The following is a 20,921-nucleotide window of genomic DNA, read 5'->3' as shown; positions in this document are numbered from 1 at the left end:
TCCAATAAAACTCATTGGTTCACCAAGTTGGACTGTGGTGGTACCTGTACTTTGGTCTATCATGCGGTCCTATCTGAGGTATCTTACGTCTCCCCAGGAAAAGTCTTGTCACACAGCACACCTGGGTATGGAATGAATTTTATGAAACTGGAATTCCATTTGGAGTGAAGGTTAAAATTGCTGAGCAGGATGTTTGTCTAGTGCAAGCTACCCTTAAAAAGATTCTAAGGTATGGATTTAGGGATGTAGTGTGTGGAATGCAAGGCTGGTTTGTGATCTGCCAATACTATGTGCTTGCATATGTCTTGTTACTTTTTCTGTTGCTGCTAAAATGCCCCAAGAAAAATAACTTAAGGGAGAAAGGGTATATTTTAGTTCACAGTTTGAGAGTGCAGTCCATCGCGGTAGGGAAGTCACTGAGGCAGGAGCATGGCACAGCTGGTCACATCCTACCCACACTCAGGAAGCAAGAGTAACAAACGCTAATCCATCCCCCCTGTTGATTCATTTCAGGAACCTGGCCTGTACAGTCACGGTTAATGTGGGTCTTCCTACCTTAATTAATCCTCACAGGTATGTTCAGAGACTTGTCTCCTAAGTGATTTTAGATCCTGTCAAATAGACAGTCAGTATGAGCCACTGCAGGCTATATACACTATATACCGAATCATAGTAAGACTAGAGTGTCTGTTAAGGTGACAGAGGAATCGAATTTGAGATGCGTGGTGACTAGAGCAACCAAGCCGCCTCTAATACCAGCCTAGGACATTGTTATCAAGTAGTCGCTTCAGTATGTCATGTATGGCTGCTTGAGTTGCTAGGGGGAACTCATAATCACATTAATTTTAAGATCCAAAGAAACCTTGTCTTGCTAAGCCTTAACCCGACCTTATAATGTAGATACTTTTGGGACTAATTGTATGGATTTTTGTTAGACTATTGGGAAAGAAACACTGCTCCCATACCGATGACTGCAGCTCTCAGCGTTTGTTAACCTGAGCGATCAATCTGAGTGACAAGGGATGGAAGCAGATGACAGGTGTGATCTGAAGGATTATTTGGGGGCTGTGGAGGGAAGGTTCAGCACTGCCCTTCCAGAGGACCTGGGCTTGATTGCCGGCACCACAGCTGTATGTAATTCCAGTTTCAGAGGCTCAGATGTCCGCTTTGGCCTCTGTGTGCACTAGGTACGCATGTGGTGTATAGACATACATTCAAACAAAACACCCATACACATATGATGATGATGGTGATGGTGGTGATGCTGCTGCTGGTGGTGATGATGATTTGGTCCAGGCTCTTGCATCCTGTTAGAGGTGTACATAACCATGCTGACAAGATTCTTATTCGTGCTACACGCATTGCAAAGCTATTCTGTGAGGCTGTGTCTCTGAAGCACATAGTGTCATGACTGACCTGAAGTAAAATTGTGAGATACTTCTCATCCAAAAGGGGGAAAGAATAGGTCAGATATGAAGGGGACTGGAGCAAACTGGTTTCTCAATCATCACTGACCTCCAGGGAGAGGATAGAACTCTGATGTAGCTTATCAAAAAGAAGAAGGAGCCTGATGTGGGCTCTCTGAAGGGACAGACAAGTAGAATAATGGTGCAGGGATCCTGAAGCAGAGCCCCAGCAGGGACACTCAGCAAGCGAGCACTCACTCTCGCTCTCTTTAGAACAGTAAAACACGTTCACTCTGGTAACTTCTTAAGCCTCTTATTTCCCAATTAGAACTGTTGCAAATATCACATGGAATTCATTTTGTTTGGGCGAAGAAGCATTTAGGATTCTTAACGTGAGCTAATCCAATATAAGCAGAGGGAGGGAGTCTTGAGGAGAGAGAGCAGCCTCCTTTCCCTGTCATAACTCTTGCTTTGACAAGAGCAGATTGCCCTGTGATTTGAGTAGATGCGGGGCTGCATCGCACACCTTGCAAGCACACCGGCTGAAAACTGTTACACTCTTACCAGTTGAGGAGCTGCGTGTTCTAAATGTCACTCACAGTTCTCAGGAGGCCTACCGTGCTGCACTTAAGGAGAGAACTTGCTTGTTATGTTTCTTCTTAATTAGCCTCGTGACTTGAAAGGAAAGTTATACGCCACATTCTTTAACAAATCGCTTTCCATCCATCCCTTTCAGATATAGTATCGGAAGGACAGAGATTAAAAACAAAGCCTGATTACAGCTAGGAAAGCCACCTTATGCCTAGTTAAAGCACTCAGAACTCACAGGTTTGATGTTGGACTGGAACAAACCATTTTCCATCCCCTCATGTCCTGCCCCTGGAAAACGACTTTTTTTTCTTTAGCCATTGTTTTTGCGGTCATGATAGTTAGGGTATATCTTCTCAGGGTGTAGAGTGAGAGGATAAAGTCACTATAGAAGATTATCTTGATTGTTCACACAGGGTGGTGCATTGAGTGCAGTGCCTAGGTTAAGACGTTTCTCACTAAGATTCTTGCTCATTCCCAGGCTCTGGGAACAGAAGAACAGAGCGGAAAGAACCCAGCCTCCTGCAGGTCTGTCTTCTACAAGGAGAGACTGGTGATAGAATAAGGGAATAAATAATATAAAAAAGCCCAGGAGTAAACATGCAGGGGAATACAGCCTCATCGGGGTGCTGCGCCTTGTGGAGGAGGTAACAGTCGGAGAGATCCGAATCCTAATTCTGCCATTTCCTAGCCACATGATGTGGGACGAATGATTTCCCTTTGAGCCTCCAGTTTTCTTGTCCACAAACTAAAGACACCTACTGCCTAAGATATAACAGCCAAGACAGCCAAGGCAACACAGGGCTTGACCCCAGGAAAGACTCTGCTATTCAGTATTGCCAAATTATTACTTCATTACTGAACTATGGCCACAAGTGTCTGTTTCATCCATGGAGTCTTCTGCTTGGGCCAGGATGGTGTTCTCTAGCCGTAAGATCATCCTTTGAGGACTGAACCACGGACTTGTATTACGACGGTTAGAAGTTAGGTTGATTGCCTCAGCGAGATTGCCTGTCAACTGGGCTGTCCTGATAAGGACCAGGAGTTCCAGTAAGAGAACTCCCCGCCCCTCCCACAATTTACACACTTTCTCTTTCAGGCCGATTTTTCTTTGAAGGACTTTTGGACTCAGAGGAGGAGGTTTTCCACCCCATTGTCCCCCAAATGTTAGGTCAAAGCATGAAGCAAAACAGCAGGGTTTGCAGCTGGGAAACAGGTGTTTACTGTTCCTTTCACAATCACAGGGCCGCACGGATCGGGAACAACAAGAATCCCTTCCAAGCTGGAGCTGCATCCAAACCATCCCAGGATCCCGGCACTCCCCATGGGAGGAGATGTTCCCTAGCTCCCCTCGGTGACCCCCCCAAGGCCTCAGAGTCCTCCAGCTTATTTGGTCTATTGGGAGCAGCCTCAGGGAAAAGAATCCATAGTTGGGCACTTTGTTGGTTGTGCCCAAGTGCCAGGTTTCCCAGCAGCTGGTACATGGTTATGCCCAAGTTGGTTGAGTTCTGACTCCTACCAGTCTCTGCTCCCAGCCTCAGAGCCTTCTCTTCCTCCATGCGAAAGGCCTCTCCCAGCACTTCTGTGACCTTTATTTTTCAAGGTCTCTGTCTGTCTCAACCTTGGATACAGTTCTCCTTTTTTGAGGTCACAGTTTAGGAGTTTTCTAGCTGTTCCTGAGAAACTCTAAAGGTCCCTTATACTTCACACAATCTGATATAAACTCCCAAATCAGGACATTATGTGTGTATCTACTCATAAATTGCTTTATTGATTGATGGTTGATTATAAAGTTGTTCCTCCTGACTTGATTTCTAGGCATCTTCATTAGGGCAAAGAAAGGTTTACTGAACTAGATAAATTGTGTATGAGGAATTAGGGTCATGGCTGCTGGTTTAGGACATGCCTGCTATACAGCATGAGGACTTGATTTCAGATGCCCAGAGCCCACAGGCATGGTGGCACATGTCTGCAACCTTAGCCTTGGGTGGGCTAGATACAGGCAGAGATCCCTGGAGCCAGTCTAGCTCAACTGATGAACTTCAGTTTCTATGAGAAACTGTCTCAAAAAGTAATGTAGAGAATAACTGCAGAAGATATTTGATACCAAACTTTGGCTTTCTCTCTCTCTCTCTCTCTCTCTCTCTCTCTCTCTCTCTCACACACACACACACACATTCATTGACCATAGAGTTCAACTCCATGAGCGTGTAATGTTCCAATGATTTTGAAGCACAACTTTCACAGATATTGTCTATGCCTGGAAAGCTTGAGGAAATGGATGTTCACAGTCCCATCTCTTAGTTTACCAGCTTTGGCTTGGACCCATATTTTATTTTTTTACAGAAATCTTGTGTGTCTGTGTGTGCACTGTTTGTGTGTATTCATGTGAGTGCTGCTGGTGTGTGGACAGATATGTAGGACCCTGGGGACAACCCTGGGTATCTGTCCTCACCCTCCATTTTGCTATGAGGTGGGTTATCTTGCTGTTTGTTGCTGCCTGTGCAGGCTAGCTGGTCCTTGAGCTTCTGAGAGTCTCCTGTCTTACACAGCAAGACATTTCAAGAAAAGGAAAACCAGTAGGTTGGGGAGATAGTCCAGATGGTGAGTGCTATCTGAGCAAGCACAAGAACCTGAGTTCCATCCTCAGCACCCACCTGAGAAGACAAATGGAGTGTAGAGCCCCAGAGAGACTGTGGACAAGGTGAACAATGCCTGAGGAGTAACAATGATGTTTGTCCTTTGCCCTTCACATACATATGTATGCACATACACATGTGAATCTGGACACATGTGTGCACGTGCTCGAGCACACTCGTGCGCATACACACACACACACACACACACACACACACACACACACACACACACAGAGAGAGAGAGAGAGAGAGAGAGAGAGAGAGAGAGAACCTTATTTTTTTTAAAAAATAGAGACTTATAGAAACCAAGTTAATGACCTTATAGAGTTAAAAAAGATTCAATTACAATTTACAAAGACTGTTGGGTTCTAAGATGCCTCTGCCCCAGGCCATCAAGTCTGATGGCCTGGATTTGATCCCTGGGGTCCTCATGGTGGAAGGAAAGAACTGACTACCAAAAGTTGTCTTCTGACCTGCACATGAACACTCTGCCCCATGTGTGCCTCAGTGAATAGGTATATTAAAAAAAATAATCTTAGCAGCAGATGCTCATGGAACTTTTCCTAAATCAGAATTTTCTTTAAACAGTAGATAGGACCCCGGTGTCACCTTCTGTCTAAGCTGCATTCCATGGTCCCAGAAGCTATTGCTCATCTGAAAGCAACGGAAGCCCACAACTGAAATGTACAAAATGGGTGTGTCTAGTGAAGACACTCTGGTCCTGACATGATGACTGGCTTGGGAACTTAGCAGAAGCCTTGATATTTAGCATGTTCATACTTAGAAAAAAAGCAATTGAGCATTCCAGATACACAGTCAAGAAGTCAGATGAGAAAATGTTGCACCCCACTCCCGACACACAAGAAAGTTATAGCTCACAGGGTTCAGTTTAGATGTGGGTCACGAGGGATGACGGGCCATGAAGAAGGACCTTTAGGCAGCCCAGGTCAGGGAAGTTAAGAATGATACTCATTCAGCTAATGGATGGATCACAGGGCTCCCAATGGAGGAGCTAGAGAAAGTACCCAAGGAGCTAAAGGGATCTGCAACCCTATAGGTGGAACAACATTATGAACTAACCAGTACCCCGGAGCTCTTGACTCTAGCTGCATATGTAACAAAAGATGGCCTAATCGGCCATCACTGGAAAGAGAGGCCCATTGGACACATAAACTTTGTATGCCCCAGTACAGGGGAACGCCAGGGCCAAAAAGGGGGAGTGGGTGGGTAGGGGAGTGGGGGTGGGTGGGTATGGGGGACTTTTGGTATAGCATTGGAAATGTAAATGAGCTAAATATCTAATAAAAAATGGAAAAAAAAAAAGAATGATACTCATGGGTTCTCTTAGCCATCCGTATGAGGGTCCTTCCAAGAGCCTTCCTCACAGCTGATGCCGGGGACTTCCTTGTGCCTTTCACTAGGTTCCTTTATTTTATTACTGTCTCCCACTGCCTCTTTCTGAAAAGGGGTTTGGATATTTTGGACAACCTATTTCTGTTCCACCATGGCAGCAGAGATGGCTCTGCATATTGGTTAGAGAACTGGGTATTATCCATACTATGAAGGATCACATTTAAGTCATATTGAGAGGGCTATGCATTACCTCTTGATGCTGGACCCTGGCATGGTGGTGCGATACAGGGTGGGCCATCTGGGGTAAAGGTTAAGTTTGCTTTACATATGAGGAAACAAGTGTAAAAATATTCGGCGGCTGGAGAGAAGCAGAGATCGTTCATTTCTACCAGATATATTCTCCTTTGTTCTGGGCACACAGGTGGGCTTTTTCTACACCTCCCTTAGACTGAGGGGTGGTATGTGACTAAATTATCTTCCATGGAGAATGACAGGAAATGACGTCTGTCACTTCCAGGATGTGTCTCTAAACATTTAGGCTGCTCCATACTCTTTCTCATTGAGCTGGTTGATGGCAATAATTATGGAATCCTAGAGGAACCAAGGTCACAGTATAGAAGCATCGTGAGTCCTTAAGTAATCACATGGAAGAAAATCTCTATTGATTTGAACACTGGACCAGAGACATAAGAATACCAAGGGATAGCCTGCCATGTGTCAGCATTTGTGTCTATTTGTTATTGCAGCTTAGCATATCATACTCTAACTAACAGTGGCTTTTGGTTAATGTCACAAACCTATCCACTGATTAAAACTGCTTATTACTCCTTGGTCTCCCCTTACTCCCTTATAAGCAATTTAACCTTAGAAAAAGATTTAAATTTTATTATAAGCAAAGCAAAGAAAATGATAGCATCTCATGGGATGAATGTGAAGCGACAATGAATTATTGTCTGAAGATGCTTTGAATATGCCTGGATCATAGTACTGGTGATTTTAGAATATGGCTCTTATTGTGTGGTCATGAATCCCAGTGTGACTTCAGTTTTATTGTTAATGCTGCCACCCTCCTGGGGGGGACATACATGAAATTAACAGTGTGACTGGGAATGAATGCCATGACTGCATAGTGAACCACACATGAACCACATCCTTGTCTTTTGTTAAGTCTGGGTGCAGATAAGAAGTTGGTGGACTTCAGAGTGTCTTGGGCAGTGTGAGGATACTCTGTGACTTGGAGTTGGATCATATTGAATCTAGCCTGACTGTGCTATTCTTAGATAAGTGTTTGGTCTCTGCTAACTAAGAGCTATCACGGATATGTATGTGAGAAAGTAAATCTGGAGGTCAGATGAAAGTCCGTCCCTTTGCAGAGAGACTCAGAGCTCCACCGTCTTGAGCACAAGCTCCACACTGACTGACACACAAGCCAGGTTCTCTGATTTTTGTTCCCATCCTCCTGAAGGATTTTGTGCTTTTGTAGAAGAAGATGAGCATACTCAGAAACAGAGGTATCCAATGGCTGGACCCACCTTGAAGCTGTTTGCTACTGAGCCCTCAAGAAGGAGGAGAGATGAATGAATGAATGATGTTGTAGAAGCTACCACAGGGAGTTTACCTGAAACTCAGCGTCAGTGGACAGTTGTGTGATCAGATTTGTGGGGCATTTTCTGACCTGCACAGTAAGGGGAGCCTGGTTGTGTAGAACTAGAAGCCTGCTGGCCAGAAGCCTATCCACCTAAGCCTGGCTTGGCTGCTGTCCTTGGAGGGTTGCTGGCAGATGCTGGCATGTAGGACCGTCATGGATGGCAGATGAAGTTCCCAACCCCGGAGCAGGTGTTTCTAATGTTACACTGGCCACAAATTCAAGCTCCTCTTTCTCCTTCATTTATTATTTTTTCTTGCTTGCTCTGAAGAAAAATAGTCCACAAGATGCTGCCTTGGCAGCAGTTTGGTTTTTGGAGTGCAATTTCCATTCCAATTACCTCTGAGAGATCTGGTCTCCTGTCTCAGTGTGGACTGTGGCAAAACATATGTAGGTGATTTCTGCTATTGAACCTTAAGTAGGGTAGCCCAGAGTCCAGAAGAAAGTTTTGCTTATATATCACATTCTTGATAATGGGCTACTGGGAGTGGAATTTTGGATCTCTGAATGCCCGTCATTGCAGTAGGAGGGGCCAGATGACTTATTTACTCCATTATCCCACTCTTGTCTTTCCTGTCACAATTACCATATTTACTTTTATCTGAGGCTAATAATCTGGTGGTTTACGTGCACAGTGGCACAGGAGCCTGCAATGTGTCTTGCTTGATCCCTCCCCCCCCTCCCCCGTGATACAAAAATAAATAAATAAAAAGAAAAAAAATACAACAACCCTCTGGTGTCTTCTCTCTTTCCTGGTGCTCCTTTGGAAAGCCTGCCATGGCTTTCTGCTGTCCTCAGAATGGCTTACCAACCCTTGATGGTCTGCCCATAACCCAGCCAACAGAAAGTAGCCATTTGTTTGTACCAGCCTTCCTAGCTGGGCTATAAGGCTCCTGAAAGTAGGGACCACGTCCCAGTTGGGTTTGTACTGCATGAGCAGGGCCTGGCTTGATGCTGGAGAAGTCGGTACACTTCTGTTGAATGACTTACTGGTCTCATCTCTGCAGCACGAGGTTGCTGTGAGTGGTTTCATTTGGTTTCTATCATAGGTGGGGTTTTCTGGCAGTAGAGAACTGGGGAGAGGACCCATGTACTCATGACTTAATAAGACAGGTGTCCAAGGGAACCAGTAAATCATTTGGGGGTGAAATGAAAGATGTCTTTGATTTTTGCCCTGTTTGTTGGCGTAGGGATTTCTAAAACCATTGGAGTGAGCGGAGCGTGTTTTGCTATCCATAGTGACCTCTTCCTTTTTTACCTGAGCTTATGCTGATAAAGGGACTTTTGTCAGGTCCCCTAGAGAGCTTTAGGAGGGGGCTGGTCACTAGAAGAACTAACAACAGGATAGAAGATCTGTGCTGAAGTGAAGAGATAATTTTCTTTTATAAAATAAATCTTAGGTATTTATCTATATAAAAAAAGTATCTAGTGGTTTATTTCATAGCCTTGTGAAAGTTGCTTCAGGTTTGTTTTCTTTCCAAGAAATGAGCCCATTCTTTCTTTAGCGTGCCTATAAATGTTTTTATAAAGAGTGAAAGAGATATTCCAGAATAGATTTTCCTGTAGGGCAGAACTATGTTACAAGTCTTTGTTTTTTATTTTCATAGTGTCTGGATCAAACTTAGTGATAGACAAGCGCTCTACCATGGAGCTATAACTCCAGTCCCTGTGGAAAGTCTCCGTAGGCCTAACACTTAGTGTTTCTTCAGTTTATTATTTCTCTCACCTCTGTGGATTTGGCCTGGTTTCCATGGGCTATTCCTGCTGTTATGACTGCCTCTGAGTCCACCTTGGGCCAACTACCATTCAGTTTGGTGGAAAAAGTTAGAACCAGATTTCAGTTTTCTGTGAAAACAACTTCCTTTTATGTCTCACAAAGCTGATAGAGTAACTGGATCTTCCTCTTTTCCATGAATTGTGTTAACTTCCGGCACAGGCGGCCTGAGTTTGCAAACACTGGCTTAAAGTGGCTTCTTAAACAGAGTGACTTCTGATGACAGAGCTCTAGGTGGGAGGAGTGTTAGGAGAGAGACCCTTCAGACAGAATGCATTTCAGTACAGAGTGTGATGCAAATGGTGAAGTCTGTGGAGACATGCTTCAACTGGAGATGGCTACATACGCTGCCTAACAGCATATAATCCAACTGAACTCAGATGCAAGTTTTATTCTGATGCCATATGAAATGTTAATGGATATTTTATCAGTAAGGGGTTGGTCACAAAATTGAAGAACAAGAAGATATGCTCTTGTTGTATGCTAAACTCAACAACCCAGAGGCTGTTAGGGGATTTTAAGGAATCCTTGGATGGGCTTCGGAAGCAGTGTCCAATGGTGCTTTTAGAGCCTCATAACATACGCCATTTACCCTTTCTACCTTTATCCTGATGCTCCAACTCTGGAGTCCTAACCTTCAGTGGAACTTGGGTTATTCTTGTATATGCTCTGTTTATAAGAAGTACAACTGTTTGAGTGCATTACACCAAGTGCAGTCTAGCTTTGAGTGTAACACAGGTGGAGGAAATCGGGTGACATGTATACACTGTAGAGCGACACTATTCGATAGTTGTCACAATGTCCACTGAGGTCAAGATAATTATTACTGTATTATAGCTTCAGTAGGAGAGATGATTGTATAGAATATAAAACAAAACAAAACAAAAAACCCTACAAGATAGAATACATATAACAAATAGTTTCATATGTTCATTCTTAAAGAAATATATATTAGACTGGCATTATATATTTGTCAAAGTTTTATTTTTTTCCGGTGCTTGGGATCAAGTACAAGATCAGGTACTGAGGCCTGAGCATGTGTGGCAAGGCTTCTACTACAGAACCATGCCTTTAGTACTGTTCACCAAAGCTTTAGTGGACTAGAGATGACTCGAATGCTGGAGAGAACAAGAAGGTGAATGCTTAGAATCATGTCACTCAGTGATCATCTACTGAGAGTCTAATATGTCCCAAGCTCTGCTTTGAGAAGCTGAAGGTAGGAAATAAACAGACAACATTAAGTAGTATTAAATATGGTCAAGGACGGTATAGCAGAAAAAGAGGTCTCTCTCTCCTCTCCTTCTCTCCCTCTCCCCCCCCTCTCTCTCTCCCTCTCTCCCTCTCTCTCTCTCTCACGTGTATATGTGTATGTGTGTGTTTACTTGAACATGCACATGTATGAGTATGTGTGTGTGTGTGTGTGTGTGGGGACACAGGAACAGACACATGGCACAGACACATGGATTAAATTATGTGGCCAATTAATACTATGTCAGATATGGGCAGGGAGTGTCGGGCCAGGGTAAGAGTGAATGTCACATATTTAAGGAGTCTTCCATGAGAAATAGCAAGATGGGCTACTGTGGTTACAGAAGAAATACCGAGAAAATTGATAGAGGACTAGAAGAGAGAAAACAGGGACAAAGTCAGAGGACCTTGTACACTGTGGCAAAGGAGGAGTATGTGTTTGGGAGGAAAGGATGGGGGTGCTGGGACTGTGGATGGCTCTGTGTCAGCTGGGTGGAGACTCACAGTGGGCAGGGTTAGAAGAGGGAGTTGGGAGGCCACTATGCTGGTGTGGATGAGAGATGATGGTGGTGTGGATAGGAGAAAAGGCTATAAAAGGTCCTGACAAGTGGCAAAGGTTGGTTCTTGGTGCACTGTGAATGCTGAGCTCATATGTACGAGCAAGGGATGATAACTAATTGTTTGAATGGAGAGGAAGAGGAGGGATCAAAGGGAGCAAGGGGTCATGGGTGATACTGGTGTTTGTTCTCAGTCACTGGGCAGAAGAAACCAGCAGTGCTCTTACATGGAGAGGAAGGGAGGTGGAAGAGTGGATGGGAGACTTGAAGAAGCATTGGCTGGAGAGGCCTGTTAGATACATAAATGGATGTGTACAGTTATACAGATGAGTGTTCTGAGGCTGTTGGGGAGGGGCGGCAGATGCAAATACGAAATTGGTGGTATAGCAATGGCATCTTAAGCTGTGAAAGTAGATACTAACACCCAGGTTCCAAGGTTCACCAGAGAAGTGAGCCGAGGGACTGACGACTGAACTGTTACCACTGGGAGATGGGGGAGAGCGTTGCCAGGGGGTGGGACAGTAAAGGGAGGAAGTGCTTCAGAAGCCAAGCTAGGAATGTGTTTTAAGGAGAGTCACGAACCATCAAAGCATCTCTGGGGCAAGATGCCAGCTAGATGTGGCAGGAGATGACCTTCCTTTAAGGAGTCTCAGCACAGAGGGGGTTGCGGGGGTCGGGGGTGGGAGTAAGGAAGTAAAATATGACAGGGTGGTGCGGACTGCGCCTAGAGACGTAAACACATTTCTGGAGGTGACTGGACACAGATCAAGGACCCTCCTCAGACAATTCAGGAACGCCATATAGAATTAGTATACTGGTGTGCTTTTTTGGATTCTGGTAGTTTGGGATTCTGGTAGGTTGGAAGGACAGGCAAATCAGGAGTAATAAAACCTCAACCTTTTTTTTTTTTTTTTTACAGTTTTTTTTTCTGCTATCACTTTTGTATTTTTACCTCTTACGTTAACATCCCGTGACTACTATAGCCAGGGCCATTGGGTCTTACCTCCATGATGGCTATTTTATAAGGACAATAATACATCCTATCCTGCCCCGTACTTTCATTACAGGATACTCCTCTATCTCCGGTTGTAGTTCTTCTCTTTTAGTAACATTTTAATTTGATTTAATCACTGTATGTATTATTTGTATAGACTTTGATGTGATATGTGCCCCCCCCACATCTAACATTGTGTGTTGGGGGTCTAGAACTTTACACATATGAATGAATTCATTTCACTTTTAAAAACAATTCCAATATCTTTACGGTCCCTGGTTTTACCTTTCAGAACTGAGGCACAAAGAGGTTCAGTAACTTTCTCAAGGCCACAGAGTAAGTGACAGAGAAGGCAGTATTAGAGCCAGGTCATGTGGTATTGTTGTACTCAGTCCTACTACATTACATACTTTCCTGGCGTGGACCATCATTCGTGAACTATCTTTAAGAGACAGGCTGTCTTTGATTTCAACTGCAGTTTTTTTTTTTTCAAAAGACACGGCAGATGTGTTTCCTGTTGTTCTATCAGAGTGGGTCAGTAGGACCCAGGGAACTGAAAACTGGATCCAGATGCGAAAGGGGGCGTTTGGTTATTTTAGAACTGATCTGCTCCCTGATGGCCGCCCACGGGCTGATGCTCGGCCAGAGCAAGTATGAGCAGGGCTGGGTCCTTGGGATAGAAATCAGCACTCAAGAGTCTCTCGTGTGAGCGTGGCTCACGCCTTTCCCTGCTTTAACCACATGGATAGCACGTGAGATATCATGTATGAAAGAAGTATATAGAATAAACGGAAGTCACCATGTTCAGGAATGTCTACTGTGTACAAAGTACTGCTCTGAGTTTCGGGGCTGTGAGTTCTTGGAAGCTGAAATTATACAGTTTAGTTCCTGAAAAACTCAAGTATTAAAACTTCTTTGAGAGGTTTTGGTGCTCAACCACCAGCCAGTGTGCATATAATTGAAACATAAAGTAACCCAGTGCCAGCAAAGTCCAGCTGGTTTGACCTCTAATGTTTTTTTCCATCATAGGCTAGCTTTATTTCCAAAGATGGTTTTGTCTTTCTTCCCAACACCACTTCGATTGGCTCACCCGAAGGACGGGTATCTGGAGACATAATTTCCCAGGCACTAAGAGCCTTTCCTTTTAGTAGATTTTCGGTTCTGTCTTTGATCAGAAAGTTCCTGAAATAAAGTACTTGCCACCTTCCTGTCAAGCATGAAGAAGACACAGGAGAAATAATTTCTGCTATGATGTTTTTCAGGACCGGAATTAGAGTCCCTTCCTCAAAGCACTTTACAACATTTTTCCCCCTCAAGATAAACCTCTTTTTGTCTTTTTGTGTTCTCATTAAAAAGTTCTTCCTTGGCCAAACTCACTATGTTTTCAGAAAAGCTCAGGAATTTGGTCTTCAAATTTCTAGGTAATTTCTACAGAGTGAAAGACCTAATAGGAAATGGACGCCCTTGCCAGCTGCGAATCCCTCCCCTGTCAGCTGTGTACCACTGCTGCAAATAGGTCCACTTAAAAGGAAGGGAAGATGGGGGTGGGGGGAGCCCTCCAGAGAGGATGACAAGCGTCTGCTTCCTATGGAGGGAGGATTTCAAATGGCCACACAGCAGAGCTCCAGGCTGACTTCCTGTGAGGGCTTCCTTTAGGCTGATCCTGATCCCAAGCCAAGGTGAAGAGAGAGACATTTCCCTTCCACCAGACCCCAGAGCTCTGATAACTCAAGGGCAATCGATCGAAGTGTTCAAAAGCACTATAAAACTGAGGCCACAGTAAGTCCAAGGCAACGGGTCAGTTCACATAGGGGAAGCTTAGGGGTGGCAGCTATGTCAAGAAACAAGGCATGATGCTGACTGACATCACCACAAACCTTCAAACCCTCAAACACTAAAACTCCCCTGAAAGGATTAAGTTGTGACTACAGCATCGGGGTGATCACGGTTTAAAATACTAGATACTCAAATTTGTCTTTTCAGGACATAGTTGAAAACGATTTAATTGCATTTGAATTTTTTACTTTAAAAAACATAGCCATCTTTTACTTAATTTTCCACTTAGTATTTAAAAGCGTGGGACACTTTTCTCCTTATCTACCATCCCAGAAGAGTGAAAGTACAAAATTTAAGCCCCAAGTAATCCAGGAAAAAAAAAAAAGAAGGTTTTATTAGCTGGTTCTATTAGCCGTTTGATCATGACTAGCATGGAGTAGAAAAAGTTTAGAGAGTAGAACACTTTCCATGTGTCTAGCGGTGATTTTTTTAAAATGGAATATTTTGCAATACACTACACTTCAAAAAAAAATAATTACCGTGAAAAGTTGAAGAAAGTTTAGGCAAAAATGTTGAGAAACATTTCTGGAGGATATTTCCCCAGGATTGCACATTTGTTTCAATAGGAGAAGCATGTGAATGGATGTACAGGGTCTCCGCAGGATCCTAGCACCATTCTTGATGGAGTTACCTGGTACCTGCCAGATCCACATCAGTCTGTGACTTTCTGGCGAAAGCCAGGTCCCTCTGAACGCTAGGTAGCTGTGCCCAGAACCCCACCGCTCATCTAGACGGAGTTGGTCCCCACGCTTTCCTACCTGCGTAGTGGTCAAACACAGTGGGCACGTATTCCTCTGGGAAGGCGTCGTTGGCGTAGCTCATCAGCAAGCAGGTCTTCCCCACCGCGCCGTCCCCGACCACCACGCACTTCAGGATCCTGTTCTCCTCATGTCCATTGCAGCCGCAGCTGCTGTCGGTCCTCTCTCTGCAGCTCATGTTGGCGGCTCCCGCAGCAGCTGCTGGGGCTTCTGCAGTGCATGGAGCGGTGGCACCGGCCCCAGGCTGGAGCTCAGGCGGCCTGACTCTGGCTGGCCGGGCTCTCCCAGGCACAGCCCAGACACACTCGAGCCCCGCAGCTCACCATGCTGGAGAAGGAAGGCACTCTTGGGAGGAGGGATGAAAAGGGTCTGTCCCTTTCTCCCAATCCCAACGGAGAAGTGGAGTTGGGGGTAGAGCTGGAGTTAAGAAACTCTCATGTCCATAGACTTCCCGGGACTTCCTGGCAGTCTAGAAATATCAGCAGCCCGTGAGAATCTCACTCTACCCTCCCCATCCCCAGCCTGGCTAATGACACGGTGGGATTTGGATAACTCCTGCCCGGTTTTCCACCACACAACTAATATGGAGGAGAGAAGGGCTTTTAAACGGAGTTTCCCCCCCCTCGCTTCCTCCAGCTTGCCGAGTGTCAGGAAATCGTGGGTTTCCTGCTGCATTCCATATTAGGATCAGTGGGCCGGGGAAGGCGGCAACAATGGGGCTCTGTGCGTGTGTTTGGACTTCTGGGGAACCAGGCCAGGACACGGAGAGGGGAAAACACTAGGGGTCCTGCAGCCAGCTTAAGCTGTCAAACTTCCTGCTTTATCCCCTGCTAGCTAGCCAGGCTGCTGGCTTGTGGCTGGGAAGAAGCCAAAGAAGAAAGGATGGAACCCGGGGAGCAGTGTCTGCCGCGGAAACTAGGGAGAGGACTGAGTTTGAGAGCTTGAGGGAGCTGAGAGGACCTCATAGGGATTGCAGGCTAACATATGACGTCATCCTCCCTCCCTGACTCACCAGTTCAAATCGACAGTTTTTTTTTCCCTTAAACGAGAATCTCAAGCAATTCTTTTCCGCAACAAGGAAGGAAATCTTCCAGAGTCACACGATTTTGAAGAGGGGGGAACGTTGTGCAGGTTGTAGGTATATTATGAGTGACCAAGTTTACAAGTCTGTGTTTGAGCACAATGCTCAAATATACATTTCAGACTCCCCAAAACAACCCCAATGATTTTTTTTTAAACAGAGGAAATCAATCAGATATTGGGCTCAATCAGATATGCTGAGCTCAGGACTCACACTTTTGGAAGTGAGAGAGAGAGGCACATAGTGTGGCCTTTTGGCTTGGTTAGAGTCTCTAATGCTGTGTATGCATAGAGGCTTCTCCTTTTCTTCGAATCATCTCCCCCTGGGTAGGCCCAGCTCTCCTCAATGACACAGGCGCATAGCAGCCAGTTTGGTGCCTGAGAACGAAGCCCCATTTGATAATGGACAACGTGAACCTACAAATGATTTTGACGAATGGGTTAAAGTAAAAAAAACCCTTTGCTTTCCTATGAGATTTTGAAGATTGCAGATTATCTAAGGGCTTTGAGCGGTTTCACTGTGGCCGGGACGGGGAAAAGTCAGCTTTAGTGACTGTCAGTAACTTAGGTACCTACAACTCATGTGCATGCTGTCAAGGTACAGAGTCCACACCTCTTCTGTTTTGAATAGAGTAAAACTTGCCATGATGCTTGGTGCCCCAACATTTCTTTCCTATGAAAGAAAAACATTTCAATTAGGTATAGAGTGTATCAGGGATGTTATGTTACCATAACAATAATCCCCAAAGTTCAGAATTCGAAATAACTTTCTCTTTCTTCCTTCCTTCCTTCCTTCCTTCCTTCCTTCCTTCCTTCCTTCCTTCCTTCCTTTCGTTCTTTCTTTCTTTCTTTCTCTCTCTCTCTCTCTCTCTCTTTCTTTCTTCTTCTTCCTCCTCCTTTTCCTCTTCCCTCTTCTTTTCCTCCTTCCTTCCTTTCCTCCTCCTTTTTCTCCTCCCCTTCTCCTCCCCTCCTTCTCCTCTGCACCCTCCGTTTCCTTCTCCTCCACCTCCTTTTCCTCTTCCTCTTCCCTTTTCTCCTCCCTCCTTTTTCTCCTCCCCCTCCCCCTCCCCCCCTCCTGTGTATCTTGTATACAGCATTGTTCTTTTTATTCAGGGTTGGGGCTGATTGAACTGTCATGCACACCATGGCAGGTGAGGAAATGGACATGGAGAAACTCTGGCTCTGTTTTCTTTAGGAAGTGACCCTCTGCTAACATTCCCTGGCCAGAACAAGTTGCACGCTTATAGGGGCTCAACTGAAGGGTCAGAAGCATCATCCTACCCTGAGCTGGGAGGGAAGTACCACACACTGATGAACAGCTTGAATGACAGACAGAGATCACTTATTTGACTCTACTTGGAGTGTAAATGGATCATATGAAGCCCCGTTGTGAAGCACGTGAAGGCCCCCACAGTTGCCTGTAGTTGGTGTAATTTTATTTCCAGTTAGTCTTTCTGGGGACCGCAGGGTATGCAGGGAATTGTAATTTAGAAACTTCTGTTATACTTTTGATAGAAGGCTTTGAGGATGAAGGAGGTAGTCACACAAACCTGTGCAGGTTAAAAGGTGATTGATTGGCAGTGCAAACATCCCTTCTCCCCCAAACTTAAAAGACCCCCAAACCTGCTGCTTGGAAGTGAACAGGATCTTCCGAGCACAATGTGATGATACAGTGGTTGGCAGAGCTGTGAGCAGGGTCTTCCTTGGCCTTTAGGCTGAGAGTGGCAGAACCTACACCTGCACACTATAGATATCGGCTATAGAGGCTTTTGGTGAGGTTGCTATTTCCATGTGTAACTAAATCTTGCACCATGGGGCACAGACAGTTAAGTCCATTCTTATGGTCATGCGGACTTTGTACTGCGACCTTTAAGACACTTCAAGAAGCTAGTTCTGTGTCTCTTCATCTGTGGAGTGGTACTTATGCCAGGCTGGAAGACATATGGAAGGCAAATGGCTTATAGCTCTGGAGAATGTTGGCTGTATTTCTCACTATAAAGTTGTTTTATCACCATTTAACAAAAATGTAACAATTATAGAAGGAAGTTTTGAGTATTCTATTAAAAAATAACAAGAAGATAAAATTTTAGTATTTTAGACTTACTGTTAAGTGGATTACACTGTCTATGAAAATACATCATTTTTAATATTAAAACCTTTAGACAACAAGACTGCCATGAAAACTGGGCCAGGTGGGGTACTCCTTTAAGTCCAGCACTCAAGGGGTGAATCTCTGAGTTCAAGGAAAGTTGGTCTATAGCCTGACTATATGTAAGCCAGTCAGGGTTATATAGTCAGACCCTGTCTCAAACATAATGAAAGTCTAAAGCAACAGCAATGATGACTGAGACAACAACAACAACCCTTACATGAACCTGAATCTTAAAATTTTACTATTGTTCTTACAGGTTCAGGAAACGATAGAGGTGTGTATGGTTGGCCAGGTAGAATGACCAAGAGTGTCCTTCCATTCTAAACATTTGCCTATATGAGTTTGGAAGTGGTATGAAGACTGCTGTCTAACATGCTCGTAGGCAGATGTCTGTACTTTTGGGTCTAGAGCCATGCAGATGATTGACTGGTGGTTACAAAACCATTAATTATTTGGTTTACCTCACCGCTAAGTTTATCCAAACTTAACAGCACATGGTGAAATCTTGTTGGGTGATATTTTTTGCTTTTTCCAACAGACCTTAATCCCCTGGCTCATTCCTGTTCACTGTGCTTTGGTTTTACAGGAATTTCTGTAAATGTCAGCTCAAACAGACACACACACAGTCACACAGTCACACTCACACTCACACACACACACACACACAGTCACACACTCACACATACATATACTCACTCTGTATCACACATGCACTCTTTCTAACTCTGTTACATATACTATACACATGCACACACTCTCTTTCAAAATACACACTCTCAGACATGCATTCACTTACATATACACACTTTTTCTCTCTCACACACTCACACATACACATTCTCTTTCATATGCATACACTCTCACACTCACATGCACTCACATACACACACACACTCACATACACATTCTGTCTCACACGCCTTGGCTCTCTTACACACTGTCTCACATGTACTCACATACACACACACTCTTACACACACACACACACACGCACACGCACACGCACGCGCACACACACACACACACACACACACACATCGTATCTTGCATAAATTCTGACTCATCTGACTTAGTCCAGTTTTCTTGTGACTTTAAAAGAAGGAAGAACCTTGACTTCTTTCCTTGTTTTCCTACCAGAGGTTGCACAGGGAAGTAGTGTAACTGGGTCAGATCTTATTCTGGGACAGTCTTTCTGTGGCAGTATTTTGATTCCAGGTTTATAAACGTGCAGTGTGTTATGATTCTGGTTATTCGAGGGCACCTAGAAGTCTCTAGCCACCTACATTCCATAGAAAGTTCTCTCAGAGGCTAAGCAGTCTCTAACAGTGATGGGAAGATGTGAATTGGGAACAACAACACTCTGTAGTTGTAAGGCTTCTGACCCAAATATCCTCGACTGGCTAGGACACTAACACTGAACAGAGTGTTCTAGCTTGGACTGGAACTGCCCCTTCCCAAGGGGGATGAGTCATCTCCATCTGGGATGCTCATGTGTCTGTGTTCTGCATCTTTTGAGTCACTGTGCTCAGCTTCCAGTTATCGCCGATGTCATGTACCATGTCATGGTGTGTCTTATCGGCCGAAGTCTCTGGGATATGCTTTTTAAAAAAAATTATATAGAAGGATTTTTTCCCTATCTTGAGGACTTTTTTCCCCCTGTAATCTCATAATTTTGAGAGAAATTGGGTTAATTGTAAATGAGGCATGGGTGGGACTACGATCTGTTTAAGGAAAGATGAGATCCGTTGGGTTAGGGGTCATTCAAATTCCCTCTCTCCAGATGATCAGGTGACATGCCTGCAATCCCAGCACTGGGAGGCTGAGGGAGGAAGAACACAACTCTGAGGCCAGCTTGGGCTATATCATGAGACCATGTCTGAAAAACAACAAACAACAAACACACAAAGAAACAAAACCAAAAGCACAAAACCACCCCACCAAATGAACAACAACAACACCTCAAAACAACCAAAACAAACAATTCCCTTCCCCTCCTCAGACCAAAACCCAACATCATAGGCTGGAGAGATGGCTCTATGGGAAAGGTCTTGCTGCATGTGGACCAGAGTTCAGATCCTCAGTATCCATGTAAAGGCAAGATAGGCATGGAGGTTCATCTGCAACCCCGGAGCTCAGTAGGTAAGACCTCTGATTAAGCTGGCTAGCTAGATTAGTAAAACAGCAAACTCTGGGTTCAAGTGAGAGATCCTGCTTCAGTGTGTACGATGGAGAGGGACCAACGTAGCCCCTTAATGGTAACCTCTGGCCTGCACACTCATGCACATGTATGTGTGCCCACACATACGAATAGGCATTTGTAAATGCAAGTGTGCACACAGGAGCAAAACAAACTATTAAAGATAATCTAAAATGGAAAAGATAATGTATCGTTTGAGGAACTGAAGGATCAATAGCTGGTGAAATAGGCTGTGCTGTGTCCAGGGAATCATTTTAATTATTATGACCAAACTAAACATAAAATGACATGGTCTTAAGTTTCCACAGGTTACCAGCCCTCAACCTGTAAGACTCTAACTTCAGGAGAAACAGATTCACTGAGTAGGCTCAGGTGCCTGGGCAGACTGTCTCAAATTCATCTGCATCCATATTTTACTAGCATCAGCAAATGTCATGAGGGTGCTGAAGGTAAACTCAGTGTCTAGCTCAATCTCTGGTTCAAAGGTTGGGAAGTTCTAATCCTACACCCCAGGCTTATCAGGGAAGTGGCCAGTAGTCACATATCTGAAATCTTACATGGTTGGTTGGCTTTATGTCCTGCAGCCCCTATGTCCATCTGTATCCCACCACTGGTGATTTCTCTCTCCTACCTCCTGTGTCCTAGCCCTTGAAACTTTAAGGGTCCTACCCCTATCCCTTTGTGCAACCATTGG

The 20,921-nt window shown here is 44.6% G+C and overlaps 1 protein-coding gene across 1 annotated transcript in view; it reads right to left on the bottom strand.

The window, feature by feature from the left end:
* Rhoj (ras homolog family member J) overlaps window positions 1–15,487 on the bottom strand; it is a 93,143-nt gene extending 77,656 nt beyond the window's left edge. The window contains exon 1 of the mRNA NM_023275.2: window positions 14,799–15,487. Within this exon, the coding sequence (NP_075764.1) occupies window positions 14,799–14,976 (178 nt within the window). The 5' untranslated portion in view covers window positions 14,977–15,487. The remainder of the gene's footprint in view (window positions 1–14,798) is intronic.
* Between the last annotated feature and the right edge of the window lie 5,434 nt (window positions 15,488–20,921).

Source organism: Mus musculus, chromosome 12 (assembly GCF_000001635.26).
Source record: "Mus musculus strain C57BL/6J chromosome 12, GRCm38.p6 C57BL/6J".
Lineage (NCBI taxonomy): Eukaryota > Metazoa > Chordata > Mammalia > Rodentia > Muridae > Mus > Mus musculus.
Note: the sequence above shows the minus strand (reverse complement) of the source record. Positions and strands in the feature narration are given on the sequence as shown.